This window comes from Chiloscyllium plagiosum, chromosome 2 (assembly GCF_004010195.1).
Source record: "Chiloscyllium plagiosum isolate BGI_BamShark_2017 chromosome 2, ASM401019v2, whole genome shotgun sequence".
Classification (NCBI taxonomy): domain Eukaryota; kingdom Metazoa; phylum Chordata; class Chondrichthyes; order Orectolobiformes; family Hemiscylliidae; genus Chiloscyllium; species Chiloscyllium plagiosum.
Window position 1 is genome coordinate 26,842,556 of NC_057711.1, and position 22,014 is coordinate 26,864,569.

The following is a 22,014-nucleotide window of genomic DNA, read 5'->3' on the forward strand; positions in this document are numbered from 1 at the left end:
ACATCCACACAAGACCAAGGGGATAACCCCGTTTCCTTATTTGGTGTTGTGATTGTAACGGGAACCCTCGGATGCAACCAAAAAGGTCGGGGGTGGGGGTTAGGGAAGATATATTGCTCTATAGTAATCAGGGATAGATGCATCTGTATTGACAGTAATATTATGACTAACTTGTAAAGAGTAAAATTCTTCATTTTCAATGTAAAAAACCTTAACATTATGTTCGACTATTGTGTCTAGTTTTGTTACAACTCCACCTCCCACCCCCGGCCCTCGGGCGCGCCTATTATAAAATTGGTTACACATCTCCAAGGTGATGAGATTCCGTAAACATTGGTCAAGTGTCGGGCCGTGAAACTACTTTTCAGCTTTCCAGGCAGGTAGAAAGTTATAAAGCTTTTTGAAAGGCCAAGAAAAAAAACCCAAATACAATCCTAAAATGTAGCACAAGCGTTGTTAAAGACCACGAGCAGTTATTGGGCATCTTAGTCGTCTTCAGCCTCTTTAGGATTTGCAGCTTAGTGACTCCCAGCCTGAAAGCTTTTCCCCAGTGGCCTGTAGTCACAGACTCGGTTTTTACATCTAAACGGAATCATGCCTGGGGACTCGGGAAAAACAGACATGGAAAGGATCGGCCTCTTCCAGGAGATGAGCTACACCTCTGTTCAAGATCCGTATGTCGATGGAATACCAAGTAAGTTTGTATTTCTAACTAAACGCGGTAAGGGGTCACGATTCAGAGGTGAGAAGTCAAATGTTATTGCAATTAAGTGTTTTATTCATAGCCTTTTTACCAACAACCTGAAAACAGTTTTAATAAGACAGCAAGATTAGCTTTAAGATAAATATGACATCGGCCTGAAATATTGGATGGGTCTTGTTTTTGGAGATGTAAGTGTGGCGTCAAGCTGAGAAACAGGTTGCTTGGGGCTTCGGTTGTGTCAAATTGCTACTTTCTTCTCAGCTCAATCATGCATATGCACCAGCAGAAAGCCATATTTTGTGTACAGGAAGTTCTGAAGGTCACTGTGTCTTCCAAGGCTCCACCCTGTTTAAAAGGTACCAGGACAGCACATCACTGTCTGCCTAAGAGCATCATTCAAACCTCTGTTGCTTGCTCCCATCCACCCTGAAGCAAAGGGAAGATTGGATGTGGACATCCTGCTGGTAAGAGCCTTCCACTCTGCAGCTCCCAGTTGCACACAAGAAACACCAACATCTTTAAAACATCTTGAGCAACACATTTTATGCTTTTCTATATGGCCTTCAGATCCCAGTCCCAATTTAGGAGAAGAAAATCCAGGCTTATCTCCAGTAATGGTCTCTGAGGATGAAAAATCAGCACTCTTAAAGGATGCTCCATCAAGATGCTTCCTCCCCTTCCACCAGTGCGGAGCTGTTCAGTTCATTGTGTCACCCATTTGGAGTGGGTGCAGGGTCAAATTCTGGTGAACGCAGTGCTGATATGGACTGGCAGTTACAGTCAGGTCACTGATATTTGGAAGACTGCTGGAGAACAGGCCCCTGCCAAACTCAGTGCAGATGCTGAGCCTCTGAACTAATCAGTAATGAACTGATGAAGGTGCAGAGTCAAGCAGAGCAACTGTTGGGAGATGTACCAGAGATCATCCACAGTCCGGAGGGAAGAGTTGAGGAATTTATCCAAGTTCTGTTTGATTTTGTGACTCCAGCATATAAAGGTGTGGCAGCCATCATGGATGACCAGGTGAAGCAGATCAATCAGTATGTGTGGGCACATTCAGTCCATCACTTGAGTCATGGATGGCTAACAGAATGGGAGCCAAGGTGCCCTGACCTACCTCTAAGTGCCTTATCTCCTCAAAGGAGTAAAGGAGGTGACATTGTACTCTGTCAGTGAGACGAAGATCAACAGCCAGAGATTGTCATCTCGGGTTACTCCATAGGTGCCCAGCCTGTTCCCCTCCACTCTGCCAGGTGCCATCATTTCAAGCCAAGGAGATTTACAGCTGCATCTGCGCAGGGGACCCCAGCTGGCAGAAGTTTATACTGGGTTTCACTCATCTGTGGATAACTGCAGTGACTTTGACATACCCTCTTGCGGTGCACTACTAAGTGCTGAAGACCCTGGTGTCCCTGTTCAAGCACTCCACAGCTGAAACTCTGGACCCATGAGCCTTGGGGTCTCTGGTGCTATTGGTGATGGGCATTCCTTTGTCTTCACCTCTTCCTGTGTCAGTGAATAGAACATTCACCACCACCACCACTTGCAGTGTTGATTGATGTGAGTTGAGCTCCAACAATACATTATAGTCCCTGATTAGGATGCTGGTGTTATGTGTGTTAGAGCCTATTAAGCTTTATGCTGCAGTTGTGTTTAGACTTTAACTGAGAACAGTTGTGATTATATTTGGTTCCTGTTTTGATTCAGACACGTGTTTGAGCAGGAACTTGTGTAAACAACACTCAAATGGCTCCCATTTCTACTTTGTATTTAGTAAGGGACTGTGTGTCAACTAAATAATAAACGGAACAGCACAAATAATTTTTTTTTTGATTCCTTCTCCCTGAACCTTTTCCCCTGTAATCTGCACACTTCTCCAATCACTATAGATGGTCTTCTTTCCTCTGCCATTACTCCATTGTCGTGCTTCGATTTCCTATGTCCCTTGACTTTCCTGAGCTTTGCCCAGAGCCCACACCCATCCAACTCCCGTGCCCAACCTTAGCCTTGAATCGCTCCTTATTCAACTCACTTCTTCCTTCACCCTCCCCATCCCACCTTATTGTGTTCCTTTCTCTAAATATGGATCCCCCACTCTTCTTGGTCTCTTTGACGCTCCCTGCTAACTCTGCATCTATTTTCCAAGTTCCTTCTGGCATTCCAAACAGTCAAATCTTTAAAGCTTTATCCCTGTCATACCTCACACATTAAGCTGGGGCTTATCTGTTGAACTGCTTTTCAGTTGAGACCCCTTTTAAGTTGCACCCTTTATGTTTTGAGTCCCTCCTGCGCTCCTCTTCTGGTTTGCTGGTGTCAGCTATTATGGCAGGCTCACTTAGGCAACTACTGAGGAAGACACTCACCAAAGTTTCCAAGACAAAGTCTTCCTTGGCAGGTACATGTCTCATATATATCAGGGTTTGGGAAGAAACTTTACCTCCCAAGATTGTAGGCATGAATATAGTTCCAGTGGCTGCGCTGTTAATGAATATTTATGGATGCCAATAAGTGCAAAAGAGATTCCCAACAGGTAAATCCGCCTGAAAGATTGCAAGGACTTGATGCCAAAGCTTCAACCAAACACTGGGACCACACACACACACACGCACGCACACACACACGCACACACACACACCTGATGAAGGGCTCCAGCCTGAAATGTCGATTCCTGCTCCTTGGATGCTGCCTGACCTGCTGTGCTTTTCCAGCACCACACTCTCAACTCTGATCTCCAGCATCTGCAGACCTCACTGTCTCCTACATATGAGAAGGTTCTGCCTAGTGGCTCTGTTTCTTTCTCTGCTGCAGATGCCTGAGTTGCATGGTATTTGCAACTTTTCAATTTGAATTTCTAGCATTCACTCAGTTTTTCTTTTGTACTGTACATTAGAGTGGCACAGAGGAAATTGCTCCTCAACCACACTTCATGCAGAGCCTCTTTGAATAACACATTAATGAACAAGTTGCACCATGACCTGTCTGAAAATTTATGCCTACACTGCTGGATCCACTTTCTTTCTCCTAGCCTGCCACCTCTTGACTCCAATCCTCTTTAGATTTGGCACAGTTTGGCGAAAGTGAGAACTGCAATTGCTGGAGATCAGAGTCAAGATTAGAGTGGTGCTGGAAAAGCACAGCAGGTCAGGCAGCATCCGAGGAGCAGGAAAATCTGACCACTCTAATCTTGACAGGTTACTGATGGGTTGAGATGCTGCTCTCCAGAAACTTCCTGAATTTTAACTCCTTAACCTGGAACATATTCTTTAAGTTTGATTTACTCAGTTTTTTTTCCTCTCCCATCTGTGATATTTTCCAACGATGTCACACAAGTTGTGAATACTTGTGCAAATAAGACCATTGGCAGAATACACTGGGGTGTCTGAAAGTACTGAAACAACAGGATATTTAGAGTATCTTTTGCACCATAGTGTTCTGTTCCAGCTATAAATGAATTATGCACTGCTCTAACATTGCAGGACTTGGAGAGGGGAAAAAAAAGCAAGGTATAAGTCATCAACTAAAAGAATCCAACTCTGGGTTTAAACAGTGCATAACTAATCAGACTCTTTTCACCGGCGGACGACAAATGACACCTGTTTGTTTGCTTCATCTCAATATCTTCAAGATGTTCATTATTGTTTTTAGGATATTGTTTTTTTTTAATATAAAGGTTATTTGTTCTGTCCAGTGCTTTGAGGTGTTACAGGGGACATGCTAAATTCGCTTGATATTATATTCTTTTCAGTGTTTGTTTTCAGCCATTAAAGGTTAATAGAATGAACATACGGCTTTGTTTTGTCTGCTTTAAGAACCTTTCAACGAGGAGGCTTACAAAGGCAAACAGTTTTTGGTGGAAGGCTCAAAAAAGAAGGCAGCCACTCAGGCAGGATACTTTGATCGTGAATTTACACGCATTTTTGAAAAGGAAGCCTATTCTGATCGGTTTAAATTGAGAAGACAAGCGAAATTGAAGGCAGCCCAAAAGAACCTCGATGGAGTTTTCTTTCCAAGCCAGACTCCAAAGAAATGGTAAGCTCTCGATGATCAAATTGGTACTTTTCATGTCATTACAGGCTGACCATTGGGTTTGTCTGGTCCGTGCCAGTGTTTAGCTACACAGCTGGCTCTACTGCTCAAAGCCTTGTTTCAGTAATGAAACCAGTGTCCTATGCTGATTGCAGGATGCCAGTGCTATTTTGGTCAGCCACGGTCAAGGTTTGTGTTGTGCACACTCTGCAATGTTGTACTTGGTGTTGACTATGGTACAGTGTGCAGTACAGTGGCTCAGTGGTTAGCACTGCTGTTTTACAGCACCAGGAAACCTGAGTTTAATTCCAGCCTTGGGTGACTGTTTAAGCTTGCTCATTCTCCCCACGTCAGTGTTGGTTTCCACCAGGTAATGTGGTTTCCTCCCACAGTCCACACATGTGCAAGCTAGGTGGATTAGCCATAGCAAACGTGAGCATTCAGGGATATGGGGGAGGGGGCAGGGTCTGGGTGGGATGCTCTTCAGACGGTCAATGTAGATTAGATGGACTGAGCGTCCTCTTTCCAAACTGTAAGGATTCTATGATTCTGTGAGTGGTCTGATCAGTGATCCTGAAAAGGGTCGCAGCAGTTGTCAAAAACAGGCAAGTTCCTGGATGTAATCACTTCTCCAGAGTCTCCAAAGTATCCATTTAGTATTGTCCATCCCACCTCATCCACCAGATTGGGGCTGCTAGGCTATCAAATTTCTCCACAACTATATTCTGAAGAGAAAAAAATGTGACATTAAATTACTGGCTGTAGCATTGGCCAAGTCCAATCAATCCAAATGTCAGTGGAAACCTCGCTGTGGCCATTTCCAAGAACCTTGATGGAATTAAATTGCCATTTGATGATTTAGGGATTCTTGGACCTTTGAAAGAGTAGATTTCATCTCTGAGAGCAGTCAGCTAAATAGAAGCATGATTGCTTATCAGTTCCAGCATGCCAGAAGTCTACTACTGGGATTACAGCCGGTTGCCCAGGAGCCTCAGTTAGTGATGGAGGCCCTTACAGAAGGTGAGTAAGGCCAGCATTTCAGGACCGGAAGTGTAATTGGTCAATATGGATGCAAGATTGCTCGCTGAGCTGGAAGGTTCATTTCAGATGTTTCATCACCTTTCTAGGTAACATCATCAATGAGTCTCTGGTGAAGAATTGGTGTTATGTCCCACTTTCTATTTATGTGTTCAGTATTCAAAAAAGATCAGGTACCCAATGAACACAGTCCGCTGATTTCTCAGAAACAAACCAAAACAAACGGACAAAATGCGCCCAGAAACCCTAACCACTCTCCTCTACATCAAAGACATTTCGGAAATGACTGCCAGACTACTCACACCTCTTGGCATCATGGTAGTCCACAAACCCACTACACACTAAAACAGTAGTTAATGAACTTGAAAGATCCTATACAGACAGCAAGCAAAACAAATGTCATTTACAAAATACCTTGCAAGAACTGTAACAAACACTACATTGGACAAACAGGCATAAAGCTAGCCACCAGGATACATGAACATCAACTAGCCACAAAAAGACATGACCCACTCTCACTAGTATCCTTAAATATAGACGAAGAAGGACACCACTTTGAGTGAGACAACACATCCATCCTGGGATATGCCAAACAGAGACACGCACAGGAATTCCTAGAAGCATGGCATTCCAACTGGAACTCTATCAACAAACACATTGATTTCGACCCCATCTACCGCCCTCAGAAAAGAACAGGAAATGATGTCACCAGCCCAAGAAAATCTAAACACATAAATAGAAAGCGGAACATAAAACCAGCAATTCACCAGAGGCTCACTGATGATGATGATGATGATGATGATGAAGTATGGTGACGAAACGTCTGAAAACAGACTTTCCAGCTCTGCAAACAAACTTACATCCAGGACCTCAACTTGAGCTACAAATCTTCTCAAAACTCGCTGACTGGTCAATGTGCAAGATCAGGCTGGAGTCTCTTACATGGACTCTGCCTGTCATTCCAGGAACCAATTTAGCAAACGTTCTCTATACCACCTCCAAGACAAATACATGCTTTTTTGAATTATAAAGTCTAATGCTATACAGAGTACTCCAGCTGTGACCTCACCAAAGACCTAATTAGTTGCAGTTCTACTTTCTTAATTCTTGCACTGCAGTCCCCTTGCAGTAAAGGTCAGTACACCATTTGATTTTCCAATTACTTGCTCGATCTGCATCCTAACATACTGTTTTCTCATACGAGTCTCTGGAAAATAGTTTTCTCCTCAATTCTAATGTCTGTAATGAATAAGCTCACTACTGCCCACTATATTCCATCTGCCTCCAGTTGTGCAGTAATTTGTAATTTGTCACTGTCTCTGTAACCTCTTTATGTCCTCCCTCTGGCTTTATATTATCAGCAAATGTGTGCACATTACATTCTGACTTAGTATAAGGTCGTACATATAGATTTTAAACATGAAGCCTGAGCACTGCCCATTACTGTGTTCCACTAGTTACAGCTGCCACGTTGAAAATTGCCCATTTATCCCTAGTTCCCTAGTATCCCTAGTTCAGTAGATAGTACTGTGCCTGTAAGCAGAAGCTACAAGTTCAGATCCTACTTCATGAATAGTTGGACATGGAAGGAGAATTCATGATGCATTGTAAAGAGATTGATAATTATCCTGCTAATCCTTCCAATACTTCTCCACTATTCCTCTCAGTGAAGATACACAACAAATTTTCCTATTATCTGGTTTCCGTCCTTCTCTACGCTCATATCTTCACCTAATATTACCCTGATTCCATGACCCCTGATCTCTTGTATGGAATCTTATTGAATATGTTTTTGGAAATCCAAGCATTTTATATATGATTACATCTTAAGAAAACACAAGAAATGTATCAAGCACCATTTCCATTTATAAAGACCATGTTGAGTTTATCTAGCAAGAAGTCACACCACACCAGGTTATAGTCCAACAGGTTTATTTGAAATCATAAGCTTTCGGAGGGTTTCTCCTTGAACCCGATGAGGGAGGCTACCTTCCAAAAGCTTGTGATTTCAAATAAACCTGTTGGACTACAACCTGGTGTGGTGTGACTTCTGACCTTGTCCACCCCAGTCCAACACTGGCACCTTCACATCTCGAGTTTATCCGATCACACTATATATTTCTAAGTGCATTGTTTTGTGTAATAATAGATTCCAGCATTTTCCTTGGCACTGATACCATTTTAACAGGCTGAAGTTCCATTTTCTCTTCACTCATCTATTTTCACACTTCTGATTAGTGCACACTCTTTCTATTCTTTCCCTTGTTTTATTATCAATGTTTTGTTGGTTTCTGAAACTCTCCCAATTCTCAGGATCATGAATACTTATGGCCATATTAAAGCTTTTTTTAAATCTAGTATTCTCCTGTACTTTTATAGGTCTGGCTTGGGAAGTTACTATGGAACAATCGGTGGTTCATTCAAAGCCTTCAGTGGAATAGCGAAGCCAAAGCAACCATTTGTTGCGGAAAATAAAAACTTTTACACTAGTCCTGGGAAAAAAGGAACTGGCTATGGGTAAGTTAATGTGACACATGGATGCCTTTTATAAAAAAATCCAAAGTCAATTATTATGCAACAAATCAGAAATATTTAGCAAATGCTTTATTTACAAAATTGTCTTCCTCCTTCCCCATTTTGCTTGTCTCCTCTCCACCAGGCACTGACTCGTGCTAGGATACAGTACTACAGGGGAGCTATTTGGTGTGAAAGGTGAAGGGGAGCAGCTGGGCTATCTTTTGCGATGTCAATTCACCTGCACTATACAGTAGATACCATTAAATGGTAATCAGGAATTGTAACCCTATTTTAACCATATTACCTTAATTCTCTTAGAGGGATAAGGGTCAATGGTACAGCTGCTACAACTGTACTCCAACTGCTGCTACATTTTGAGAACAAGCTGCCTGCCATCATTAAGATAGCCTTTTCCTCTGCTGTTAACATCATCCTATTTTACTCCTGCCTCACGTCCTTCATCTCCCGTCAAACTGCTGCTGAAAGCCTGCACCATTACTTTGTTGCTTTTAAACCCCACTATAAAATGTACTCACCTGCCATTTCTCACATTTTATCCTCTTTAAGCTGGAGGTCATCCAAAACTGTGCTGCCCCGTATTGGCTCCCAGTCAACATCATCTTGATATAACAAATCTCATCCTTTGTTTTTATAGAAACATAGAAACTAAGAACAGAAGTAGGCCATTCAATATGATCATGATTGATCCTCTATCTCATGCTAAATTCCTGCTTTCTCCCCATGCCCCTTGATGCTTTTAATATCTAAAAATATCTTGAATATATTCAATGCTTTGGCCATCACAGCCTTCTGTGGTTGAGAATTCTACAGGCTGAAATGCATCGGTGTTCTTGCCTCTGCCTATCTCTGTAACCTCCTCCAGCCACACAACCATCTGTGTTATCTGTGCTCCTCTACTTCTGAATTTTGATAGCTGTACCTCTGGTGGCCATCACTTTCATTGTCTAGGCCCCCTAGCTCTCAACTGACCTCCCTACAACATTTTACCTCCTTAAACCACTTAGCTCCTTTAAGGCACACTTTGAAACTTACCTCTTTGACCAAACATTTTGGTCATGTGACCTTATACCTCCTTATGTTCCTTATTGTCGCATTTTGTTTCAAATGGTCCAGTGAAGGGTTGATTCAGTATGTTAAAGGCACTATATAAGCTATATTTGTTGTTAAGAAATGTACAGACATGCACTTTGTATTACTTACCTTACCATGAAGAGACCATAAAACAAAATGCTCCCCATTAACTTTATGACACTACTACCAATCTGAACTGGAGTTCAAAAGTCAGCAATGTGTGAGCAACAGCTTCCATCTGTAATTCTTCCTGAATTGGTCAGAGGACGAGACCGTGGGCAGGCTCAAAGCTGGCGGGTCTATTGGAGGCTACCAAATTAGAAGCAGTAGCTGACTGTTCATGCTGAGATGAATGGTGTCCTGAGATGGTGATGGCCATCTGTCCAACGTTATGAAATCTGAAATAGAAAATAAAAGCATCAGGCTGGTCACAGGCAGGCTTCCACAGGGAGGCCTGTGGCTGCATTTGAACACAGGCAGGCAGGGGAAACCCCAAAGGCTCAAAGCCGAGCTGCCACATTCAGGAAGCTGTCCGCTCTCCACCTCCTCTGGGAACCTGGAGGTGAACTGGAAAATCATAGTTGGCCTTCAGCAATAGAGCTTAATAGGCCTTAACTAGTTGAATCGGCTATTCTTCACTTGCAGATTGATGGGACTGCTGTGCCCCGATCTCAACAGGAAAATGTTATGGCAGTAGTGATGGGAAGAAGCTGAGGAAGCGGCCATCGGTGTGAAATTCCATGCCCTCTTGCCTCTGTGCCCACCTCAATCGTAGCCAAAATGTTCAGCCCATGGAAGCAGTTTTTAGATGCTTATGGAATAACTGAACAGAAGGTATAGTTAACTGGAACATGCTGTAATGTCTCAAAATATTTTTACAGGTATAATAACGTCACCATAGGTCCACCATATGAACACTCTGCAGATGCTTATATAGTAAAAGATACAAAGGTAGGGCGAAGTGCAACAGTGATGGAAATATTTTTTCATTGAGCTGCTGATAAAGATTACATTTCAAAGAAGCATGTTGACTTAAAAATTTCACACTGAAGCAATAGGTGAATTCCTGTACAAAAACTGAAAACTGCAGATGCAGTAAATCAAAAACAAAAACAGAAATAGCTGGAAAAGCTCAGTGGGTCTGGCAGCATCTGTGGAGAGAAATCAAAGTCAATGTTTCGGGTTGAGTGACCCTACCCGAAATGTTAACTCTATTTCTTGCATGTTATTTTACTAGAGTATACCAATTAAAAGTATTATATACAAAAACAATTCATTTAGTGACCACCTCCATCAAATCTATTTCACCGAAATGACTTAAAATTGAAACAGCCAAGGACATTTGAAGACCATTCAGCCCATCAAAGTTTGACATTGAAGTGCCCTAGCCTTCAGAACTGCCAAATGGTGTCACTGAACAGTGTTGCCTTTCCATCAGGAGCCAGCAGATTGGGGCTTTTTCCCACATTCAGATTTTGGTATTGACCTTGCAAGAAAAACAAGAGTGACTGAGCACCACAGTCACCATGGATGTCCATTTTGGTGTGCTCATGACAGATGGTGGGGTTACACAAAAAAAAACATTTTAGTGCCACAAGACCATAAGATATAGGAGCAGAATTAGGCCATTCAGTCCAACAAATCTGCTATGTCATCTCATCATAGCTGTGGTGTTTCTCCGCCCCATCCTCCTGCCTTCTCCCCCAGAATGTTAATTCCCCCTACCAATCAAGAACCTATCTTTCCCTATCTTAAATACACTCGTTGACTTGGTATCCACAGCCTTCTGCAGCAATGAATTCCAGAGATTAGTCACCATTTGGCTGAAGAAATTCTTCCTCACCTCAGTTCTAAATAGTTGTCCCTTCACTCTGAGGCTGTACCCTCGGGTCCTAGTCTCTCCTGGTACTGGAAACATCATCTCCGTTTCCACTGTATCCAGACCTCTCAGTATTCTGTAAGTTTCAATGGTTCCTCTCCTTATCCTTCTAAACTCCATCAATTATAGACCTAGAGTCCTCAAAAGCTCCTCATATGACAAGCACTTCATTCCCTTGATCATTCTTGTGAACCTCCTCCGAACCTCTCTAAGGCCAGCACATCCTTTCCTTAAGTACAGGGCGCAAAACTGCTCGCAGTATTCCAAATGTGGTCTGACCACAGCCTTACACAGCCTCATCAGTACATCCCTATTCTTGCATTCTCGCCCTCTCAAGATGAATACGAACATTGTATTTGCCTTCCCAAGTGCCAACTAAACCTGCACGTTAACCTTAAGAGAATCCTGAACACGACTCCTTTGTGCTTCAGATTTCTGAAACCTTTTCCCATTTAGAAAATAGTCGGGAATGTAGCAAAAAACCTGAGATGAAGAGGGAAGAGTCACTGTAATAGGAACAAGAGATAAAAGTAAGAGTCCAATCTGCATATCAATTGTGGGGAACACAATGGGGTCGTCAGGTATGTTGGGGAGGGAGAGTGAGTGGATGGAGCAATAGCTCACACATTCAGCAGATACTGACTATTCTGCTGGACCTGACTATCTATGATAATGGCCACTCAGTCTATGGAGGCCATCTGCTCGCATGGTGATAACGTAAGACAGACATTGATTGACTCCTCCACTGTTCTCTCCAAACTCCAAATGATTTCCTGCACCTCTGTCTGATGTTCTAATGTTTAGCTCTTGCTTACTTCTGCTTTTCCGTCAGCTCCTTAATGGCCTGACCCAGAAACGTACCATCTATATTGGACTCAGTAGGGGCCTATACTCCAGCAGATCTCCTAGAGTCAGAGACCTCAGCTGTTCCCTCCACCTCTAGTTAAAGAGGCTGGGCAGATTGGGACCCCTGGCAGTTGAGAAAGAGGCAATGGCACAATAATGGGAATAGTACAACATGGATGCGTGCAATAAAATGACAGTCATTGCAGTTGGAGAATGTTATGGAGATGCCTGGCAGTCATAGAGATGTATAGCACGAAAACTGACCCTTCGATCCAACTTGTCCATGTCTACCAGATATCCCAACCCAATCTAGTCCCACCTGCCAGCACCCGGCCCATATTCCTCCAAACCCTTCCAATTCATATACCCATCCAAATGCCTTTTAAATGTTGCAATTGTACTAGCCTCCACCACTTCCTCTAGCTGCTCGCTCATCTCATACATGTACCACCCTCTGCGTGAAAATGTTGTCCCCTCTCACCGTAAACCTATGCCCTCTAGTTCTGGATTCCCCCACCCCAGGGAAAAGACTTTGTCTATTTATCCTATCCATGCCCCTTATGAATTTATCAACCTCTATAAGGTCACCCCTCAGCCTCCGACACTCCAGGGAAAACAGCCCTAGTGTATTCAACCTCTCCCTATAGCTCAAATCCTCCAACCCTGGCAACATCCTTGTAAATCTTTTCTGAACCCTTTCAAGTTTCACAACACCTTTCCGATAGGAAGGAGACCAGAACTGCACGCAATATTCCAATAGTGGCCTAACCAATGTCCTGTACAGCCGCAACATGACCTCCCAACTCCTGTACTCAATATTCTGACCAATAAACGAAAGCATACCAAATGCCGCCTTCACTATCCTATCTACCTGCGACTCCACTTTCAAGGAGCTATGAACCTGCACTCCAAGATCTCTTTGTTCAGCAACACTCCCCAGGACCTTACCATTAAGTGTAGAAGTCCTGCTAAGATTTGCTTTCTCAAAATGCAGCACCTCACGTTTATCTAAATTAAACTCCATCTGCCACTCCTCAGCCCATTGGCTCATCTGATCAAGATCCCGTTGTAATCTGAGGTAACCTTCTTTGCTTTCCATGCAGTCAGTCTTGCATGTGACATTCTTGTGCAGTAACAATGCCTAACCCGCATTGATGGGGCATGAAGCATTGAGCAGCCCATGGCACCCAACCTGACAGTGCGCAAGATTCATTCTCAAGTGTAATTATATCCAGTCACACCTCTGGGTGCTGCGCACACTGACCACTGCAGCAACCTATATCCTAACTGTCTTGGTCCATCAGGGTGGCCTCCTATTCTCATCCATTGGTTTGCAGACTGTTGTCGACAGCAAACCCGAGTGAGACATCGCCAGACTGCATTTTTTGCCAGCTTAGTGACATACTGAGTGGTGGTGGGGTTGATGAGCAAAGGTTGTTTGATGTTCCTGAGTTACAGAGAACTGAAGTGCTCTCAGGTGTCTTTTAAATATGGCACTGACAATTTGAAGCCCAGGAGGACCCGGCAGGGGGGCTGAACATTCTTCCACTGAAATATAGTGTTGCACTCATGCACATATATGTCGTAAGCTGAAAGGAACATAATCACTCAAAAAAACCTGCCCAGACCAGAGTGCAGGTCCTTCCCACTTTTCAGACCATGTTCATACAGCTTCGGAAATGAACATTCCACCCTGTATGTAGGAGCAGATTCAGAGCATTTGACTCATTGAGTCTGCTCAGGCATCCATTGAGGTCATGGCTATCTGATACTCGCCAATTCCACTTTCCTGACTTATGCCCATAACCCTTAATTCTCTTGCTTATTAAAAATCTGTCTAGCTCAGCAATGAGTATATTTAATAACCTAACCTTTATGGTCCCTAGTGGCAAAACATTCCGTAGATTCTCTGCCCTTTGAGACGTGAAATTGAGATGGGAAATTACATCACCAACCCAAAGAAACCCAAACATATAAATAGAAAGCAGGAATTTTCAGCATTGCTTCACCTGAGGTCCACTGAAGATGCTACCTAGTAGGGTAATGAAACGTCTGGACATGAACCTTGCAGCTCAGCGAGCAAACGTACATCCATTCTTCCTCATCTTTGTCTCAAATGAGCAATCCCTCATACTATGATTACACTCTCTGGAGTGAGACTTTGACACAAGGGGAAGCAAACTCTCCACACTGATCTTTTCAAACCCCCTAAGGATCTTGTCAGTTTTGATAAGATTGCATCTCATTCTTTTATGGATGGTCTCTAATGTTGTGCCTTTATTTAACAAAGACTGCAAGGAAAAGCCAGTGAATTATGGACCAGTGAGTCTGAAGTCAGTGATGGGTATGTTATTGGAGGGGATTCTGAGAGGCACAATTTACATGTATTTGGAAAGGCGAGGACTGATTATGGATAGGTAGCATGGTTTTGTGCATGGGAAATCATGTCTCATAAACTTGATTGACTTTTTTGAGATAGGTAAATGACGACAGAGCAGTAGATGTTGTCTATGTGAACTTTAGCAAGGCCTTCAGCAAAGTTCCACATGTTAGACTAGATAGTAAAGTGAGATCACATGGGATCTAGGGAGTGCTAACCAATTGGACACAAAATTTGCTTGACGGTAGAAGACGGAAGGTGATGGTGGAGGTTTGTTATTCTGACTGGAGGCCTGTGACTAGTGGTGTTCTGCAAAGAACAGTGCTGGGTCCACTAATGTCTGTCATTTATATGAACGATCTGGGTGAAAATATAGGAAGCATGCTTATTAAGTTTGTGGATGACAACAAAATTTGAAGCGTAGTGGATAATGAAGAAGGTTATCTAAGAGTACAACGGATCTTGATCAGTTGGATCAATGTGCCAAGGAGTGGCAGATGGAGTTTAATTTAGACAAATGCAAGGTGTTGCATTTTGGTAAGACAAACCAGGGTTACATAGTTACTGCTACGACCCTGGGAACATTGTCAAACAGAGAGACCTAGGGGTTCAGGTATATAGTTCCTTGAAAGTGGCGTCACAAGTACACAGCATATTGAAGAAAGTGTTTGGCACTCTTGCCTTCACTGGTCACAGTTTTGAGTATAGGAGTTGGGATGTCATGTTGTGGTTGTACAGGACATTGGTAAGGCTACATTTGGAGTACTGCATACAACACTGGCCACAGTGCTGTAGGAAGGATCTTATTAAATTGGAAAAGGTGCAGAAAAGATTTATAACGATGTTACCAGAACTGGAGGGCTTGAGTTATAAGGAGAGGCTGGGCAGATTGGGATTTTTTTCACTGGTGCATAGGAGGTTGCAGAATGACCTTGTAGAGGTTTATGAAATTATGAGAGGCATTATGGTGAATGAGGTGAATAGCAAAGGTCTTTTCCCTAAGTTAGGGAATTCAAAACTGGAGGGCATAGGTTTAAAGAGGGAAAAGATTTTAAAAGAGACCTGGAGGGCAACTTTTTCACACAGATGTATATGTGGAATGAACTGCCAGAGAAAGTGGTAGAGGCAGATATAGTTACAACATTTAAGATACATTTGGACAGGAAATGGACTGGTTTAGAGGGATATGGGCCAACCCAAACAAATTGGACTGGTTTTTAGTTTGGGAAACATGGTCGGTGTGGACGAGTTGGACTAAAGAGTCTGTTTTCATGCTCTATGACTCCATGAATCTATACACCAGTAAGTACGAACCCAACCTACTCAGTTATTCCTCATAAGAAAATCCCTCCAAATTCATAATCACCTAGTGCCTTTCTGTGGACTGCTTCGAATGCCAGTATACCTTCCCTTAGGTAAGGGACCAAACTATCTCCAGTATATCAATTGTTGGCTGACTAGTGCCTTGTATAGTTTTAGCAAGAGCTCTCTATTTATAATACCATTCCCTTTGAAATAAAGACCTGTAGTCTATTTGCCTTCCCTATTACTTGTACATTTGTTTTTTGTGATTCATACATGAGGACTTCCAGATCCCTCTGTGCTGCAGCTTTCTGCACTGTCTTCTTATTTAAGTGTAATTCAACTCCTCTATTCTTCTTGCCAAAGTGCACAACCCCACATTTTCCAATATTATATTCCATCTGCCAACTCTTTTGCTCATTTATTTAACCTGTCTGTATCCCTCTGTGGATTATTTGTGTAATCCTTGCTATTCATCTTCTCCCTTTTTGTGTCATTCACACACTTGGTGATAGTACATTAATTTCTCTTATCCAATTCATTAATCTACATGATAATTAATTGTGAGGAGAAAGTGAGGCCTGCAGATGCTGGAGGCCAGAGTCGAGAGTGTAGTGCTGGAAAAGCACAGCAGGTCATTCCTGATGGAGGGATTATGCCCGAAACGCTGATTTTCCTGCTCCTCGGATGCTGCCTGACCGACTGTGCTTTCCCAGCACCACACTCTCGATGATAATTAATTGTGGTCCTGCATTTCTAAATGGTGTGCTATAGTTCCAATTTTCTTTTTTTCCCTCCTTTTTCAAATAAAGGTGCTACATTGGCAGTTTTCCAATCCTCTGGGACTTTTCCAAAATCGAACAGGTTCCAGAAGATTGCTATCCACTATCTCTGGAGTTATTTGCTTTAAATTCCAAAAATGCAACCCATCAGATTTAGGAGACTTATTGGCCTTAACCCCCATTAGTTTCCCTTTTTCTCGAGTGATTGTTATTCATTGGTTTCCTACCCACTTTAGTGCCTTGATGATTTAATATTTTTGGAATGCTGCCATTGTTCTTTACAATGAAGACTGATGTAAAATAATTTAGAAACAAAAATAGAGGTTGCTAGAAAAGCTCAGAAGGTCTGGCAGTGTCTGTTGAGAGAAATCAGAGTTAACGTTTTGGGTCTGGTTCTGAGGAAGAGTCATCGGACCCAAAACGTTAACTCTGATTTCTCTCCACAGGTGCTGCCAGACCTGCTGAGCTTTTCAAGCAACCTCTATTTGTGTTTTCGATTTACAGCTTCTGCAGTTCTTTCAGTGTTGATGTAAAATAATTGTTCAACCCGTCTCCATTTGCTGGTTCCTCATTACTATTTCGACACCCTGTTTTCTAAAGGGCCTATCTTCATTTTGTCCCCTCCCTTTGTATATATTTAGAAAAAAACTCTTGCTGTCTGTACTTGAATTTTATATAAAAAAGCTCTTACTGTCAATTTCTGAATTATTTGGTACTTTATCTTCATAGTTTATTTTCTTCCTCATTATTTTCTTTTGTCGCATTTCCCACCCCTCTGATTTATCATTAATCTTTGTCACATTGTATGTTTTTTCTTTAAATTTGATACTATCCTTAACTTCTTTGGTTAAACACGGTCGGTTTATCCCTTTCCCTTCTTCCTCACTGGGATATAGCTTTGCTGTGAGTCACAGTCTATAAATACCTGATAAAGCATAATTTGACAGTGCAGCAGTTATTGGTGTTATTGCAAGACAAAACTCCTTTAACAGGTTATATAAAAGATGCACAAAGAAACAATTTGGTGCTTAATTTGGTATACAATATAGTATTTAATCATTGGCTTTGCACAGAGTGGTGTGAGATTTATAAAACTTTACTTGGAAGCAGCTCCCACCTTGAGACTATGGCGTGTGTTTTGTGATTAGTTTGAGATAGAATAGAGTATGGGTGCTGTTACGCTTTTGAAGGTAATCTTCCCTTCGGAGGCTATACAAAGATAAAAATGAGACTTCATATTTTGGGGTTTCATTTCCAGCCTCAGGAAGCTGTGCACATGCAGCAAACACGATCTCTATCAGGGATCCTTGCTGTAAGGGCTGCTTCGACTGAAGCTTAATCGAGTTTTTAACTTGTTAGTGCAATTTGAAAAATATGATTGTCACAATAGATGTATTTATGATTTTTCTGTGTCTTTAGGGATGTCCCACAGTTAAAGTGATATATTTGAAAAGGTGACCTTCAGATATCTGACCCAAACTAACAAAAACAAGAAGTACTTGAAAAGCAGTCAGTGATAATGAAACTACAGGACTGCCAATTGTTGCAAAAACCCATCTGGCTCACTAATGTCATTTAGGGAGGGAAATCCTTTTCTTACCTTACATAAACTGGCCTACGTGTGACTCCAGACCCACAGTAATGTGGTCAACTCTTAACTGCCCTCTTAAATAGTTCAGCAAGCCACAGACATCAAGCTCAATTCGGGATGGGCAACAAGGGTTGGCTTTGCCAATGACTCCCATATCCACGAAGAAAAAAACAGAAAATAATCTTAAGCAGGTTTGGTACTCTCAGTGGTAGAGGAATAGAGTTATGACTCTTCAGAATAGGCCATTGTAAGCCTTTCTTTTTGTGAGAGTCAGAGAGATGAACAGCACAGATATCCCAACCCAATCTAGTCCCATCTTCCAGCACCTGGCCCATATCCTTCCAAACCCTTCCTATTCATATACCCATCCAGATGCCTTTTAAATGTTGCAAATTGTACTAGTCTCCACCACTTCCTCTGGCAGCTCATTCCATACACGTACCACCCTCTGCATGAAAATGTTGTCCCCTCTCACACTAAATCTATGCCCTCTAGTTCTGGTCTCCCCGACCCCAGGGAAAAGACTTTGTCTATATATCCTATACATGCCCCTCATAATTTTATAAACCTCTATAAGGTCACCACTCAGTCTCCGACGCTCCAGGAAAAGCAACCCTAACATATTCAACCTCTCCTTATAGCTCAAATCCGATAGGAAGGAGACCAGAATTGCACGCAATATTCCAATAGTGGCCTAACCAATGTCCTGTACAGCCGCAACATGACCTCCCAACTCCTGTACTTAATACTCTGACCAATAAAGGAAAGCATACCAAGTGCTTTCTTCACTATCTTATCTACCCATGACTCCACTTTCAAGGAGCTATGAACCTGCACTCCAAGGTTTCTTTTTTCAGCAACACTCCCTAGGACCTTACCATTAAGTGTATAAGTCCTGCTAAGATTTGCTTTCTCAAAATGCAACACCTCGCATTTATCTAAATTAAACTCCATCTGCCACTTTTCAGCCCATTGGTCCAGGAACATATATAGGAACATTACTTGTTCCATTCCTACTCACGCTCCGTACCTCTTTGTCCAGTACATCAATAACTATTAATTTGTCTCCTGCTGTCACCCAGATCTAGAAAACATCATCAAATTTGTTCCCAATCGCTATCCTTCACCATCACATGGTCTATCATCAACACTTCCCTTCCTTGACTCCTTTGATTCTACTTCTGAAGATAAGCATTTCACTGATTTTTATGATATGCCCACTGATTCTCCCATGGGTGCATTGACTATACTTCTTCACACCCTAGAAGACTCAATTCCATTTTCCTAGTTTCTCCTGACTCTTCAACCTACTGCACTAACAAAAGCCATACTCAACTCAAAATGTTAATTCGTTTTCTGTCTCCACAGATGCTGCAAGAGTGCAGTGTATTTCCAGCATGTTCTTATTTTAGATTTCAAACATCTGCCAGTATTTTCATTACTAAGTAAATTGGTTCATCTGATTTTTATTAATATCATTATGATGACTGATTTAGTGGCTATTCTGACAGTTCTCATGCTGGGTTTTGTGATGTGGTGGTAATGTTCCTATCTCTGGGTCAGAAGCTGTGTTCAAGTCCCACCTGTTCCAGAGGTGTCTCATAACATATCTGAACATGTTGATTAAAAGAAGTATCTAAAATCCTTATGCTCTATTTAATTGCAGCAGATTAAAGCTGCCTGAGTTCTTAATAATGACCTCTTTGAATCTTAACTGTGTTAGCCTGAACGTATGGCCCTGGCTTGAATGAAATCCCATCCTTCCTCAATGAGGTTTTTACCTGGTGAACTCATTGCATTCATTAGCTTCTCCAGCCTCCAACACTGGCTTGATCTGGCACAGGTTGTAGTCACAACAGCAGCCACTGTTCCCAGTGGTGCTGCTGGACCTGATGTGTTGCAGACTCTCTGACTTGACAGCAGCTCCTGGAGACAGAGTGCAGGGGACTAATTGCCCTGGCACCAGAAATAGTATGGCTTGCCAGGCCAGCAGAACCAGGCTGACCCAGACTTTCTAACCAGTAGGTGAGATTTAGATTAGATTCCCTACAGTATGGAAACAGGCCCTTTGGTCCAACAAGTCCATACCAATCCTCCAAAAAGTAACCCATCCATACCCATTTCCCTCTGACTAATGCACCTAACACTACAGGCAATTTAGCATGACCAATCCACCTAACTTGCACATCTTTGTTCTGTGGGAAGAAACCGGAGCACCCAGAGGAAACCCACGCAGACATGGGGAGAATGTACAAACTCTACACAGACAGTCACCCGAGGCTGGAATTGAACTCAGGTCCCTGGCGATGTGAGGCTGCAGTGCTAACGACTGAGCCACTGTGCCGCCCAACATGCTGCTCTGAGGACACTTCCAGCACAATGAATCATGGCCAATCTATATCAGAAAACCTAATGAAGCATTTGAATAACTTGAGAAAAGCTTCAGGGAAAATGTGTTTTGTCTGCTGTTATTTAAGAGATTTTTAAAATTCTGACATCAAAAATAATATTTTTTATAGCAAAATGTTTATTGATACCAAAAATCCAATAATTGCCAACTGTGCATTGCCACCTCCGATCTCTCTAATTCTGTCATGCATATACCAATAAAAAAGCCAATTAGAAGTTTATCTTTTTGAAGTTCGACTTTGCTGAAACATTTTTGCATTTACCAGTACATTCCTCCGTTCATTGCTATTCATTATTATGTGTGCGCAAGCTTTTTATGCTGCTCTTTTCATGGGTGTCAGCAGAGTTGGAAGTTTCATAGAGCATTATTTCATAATAACCTGATAACAACATTTATGAATTCAGTCACATCAATTAATGTCTTTCGGTGACGGTCTTAATTACTCACTGGTCTTTTCATGGACTTATAAACTTGACTCTGTAGCTCCCCCTTTTTGGGCATTAACTGGTCTATAAAACCCTGATAAGGGAGGCAGGAAAAATGTGAACATTTCTGGCCAGAAATAAGCGAACTGCTATATTTGGATAAGTGAATAATAAGTGTTTTTTCATCACACCTGAGGCAAGTGTTTAGTTCTTTGCATATTTGACTAAGGAGTTGAATGCCCCACTTGAGAGTCTGCCCTGAGTCATGTCACAAGGAAAACCAGACCTTAATCAGACTAGATTAGATTAGATTACTTAGATTACTTACAGTGTGGAAACAGGCCCTTCGGCCCAACAAGTCCACACCGACCCGCCGAAGCGCACCCACCCAGACTACATTTACCCCTGCACCTAACACTACAGGCAATTTAGCGTGGCCAATTCACCTAACCTGCACATTTTTGGAGTGTGGGAAGAAACCGGAGCACCCGGAGGAAACCCACGCAGACACGGGGAGAATGTGCAAACTCCACACAGTCGGTCACCTGAGGCGGGAATTGAACCCGGGTCTCTGGCGCTGTGAGGCAGCAGTGCTAACCACTGTGTCACCGTGCCGCCCACAAAAAGTGCCAGCCTATCCAGCCTCTCCTTATAATTCAAACCCTCCTTTCCCAGCAACATCCTGGTAAATCTCAGACCTTGGGAGAAAGTGAGGACTGCAGATGCTGGAGATCAGAGCTGAAAAATGTGTTGCTGGAAAAGCGCAGCAGGTCAGGCAGCATCCAAGGAGTAGGAGAATCGACGTTTCGGGCATAAGCCCTTCTTCAGGAATGAGGAGGCTGTGCCAAGCAGGCTAAGATAAAAGGTATGGAGAAAGGACTTAGGGGAGGGGCGTTGGGAATACGATAGGTGGAAGGATGTTAAGGTGAGAGTGATAGGCCAGAGAGGGTGTGGGGGCGGAGAGGTCGGGAAGAAGATTGCAGGTCAAGAAGTCGGTGCTGAGTCCGAGGGTTGGGACTGAGA

The 22,014-nt window shown here is 42.6% G+C and overlaps 1 protein-coding gene across 1 annotated transcript in view; it reads left to right on the forward strand.

Moving 5' to 3' along the window:
* The first annotated feature begins 316 nt into the window (after positions 1 to 316).
* c2h4orf47 (chromosome 2 C4orf47 homolog) overlaps positions 317 to 22,014 on the forward strand; it is a 33,247-nt gene continuing 11,549 nt past the window's right edge. The window contains exons 1-4 of the mRNA XM_043721252.1: positions 317 to 694; positions 4,513 to 4,732; positions 8,147 to 8,284; positions 10,258 to 10,327. Of these exons, the coding sequence (XP_043577187.1) occupies positions 595 to 694; positions 4,513 to 4,732; positions 8,147 to 8,284; positions 10,258 to 10,327 (528 nt within the window). The 5' untranslated portion in view covers positions 317 to 594. The remainder of the gene's footprint in view (positions 695 to 4,512; positions 4,733 to 8,146; positions 8,285 to 10,257; positions 10,328 to 22,014) is intronic.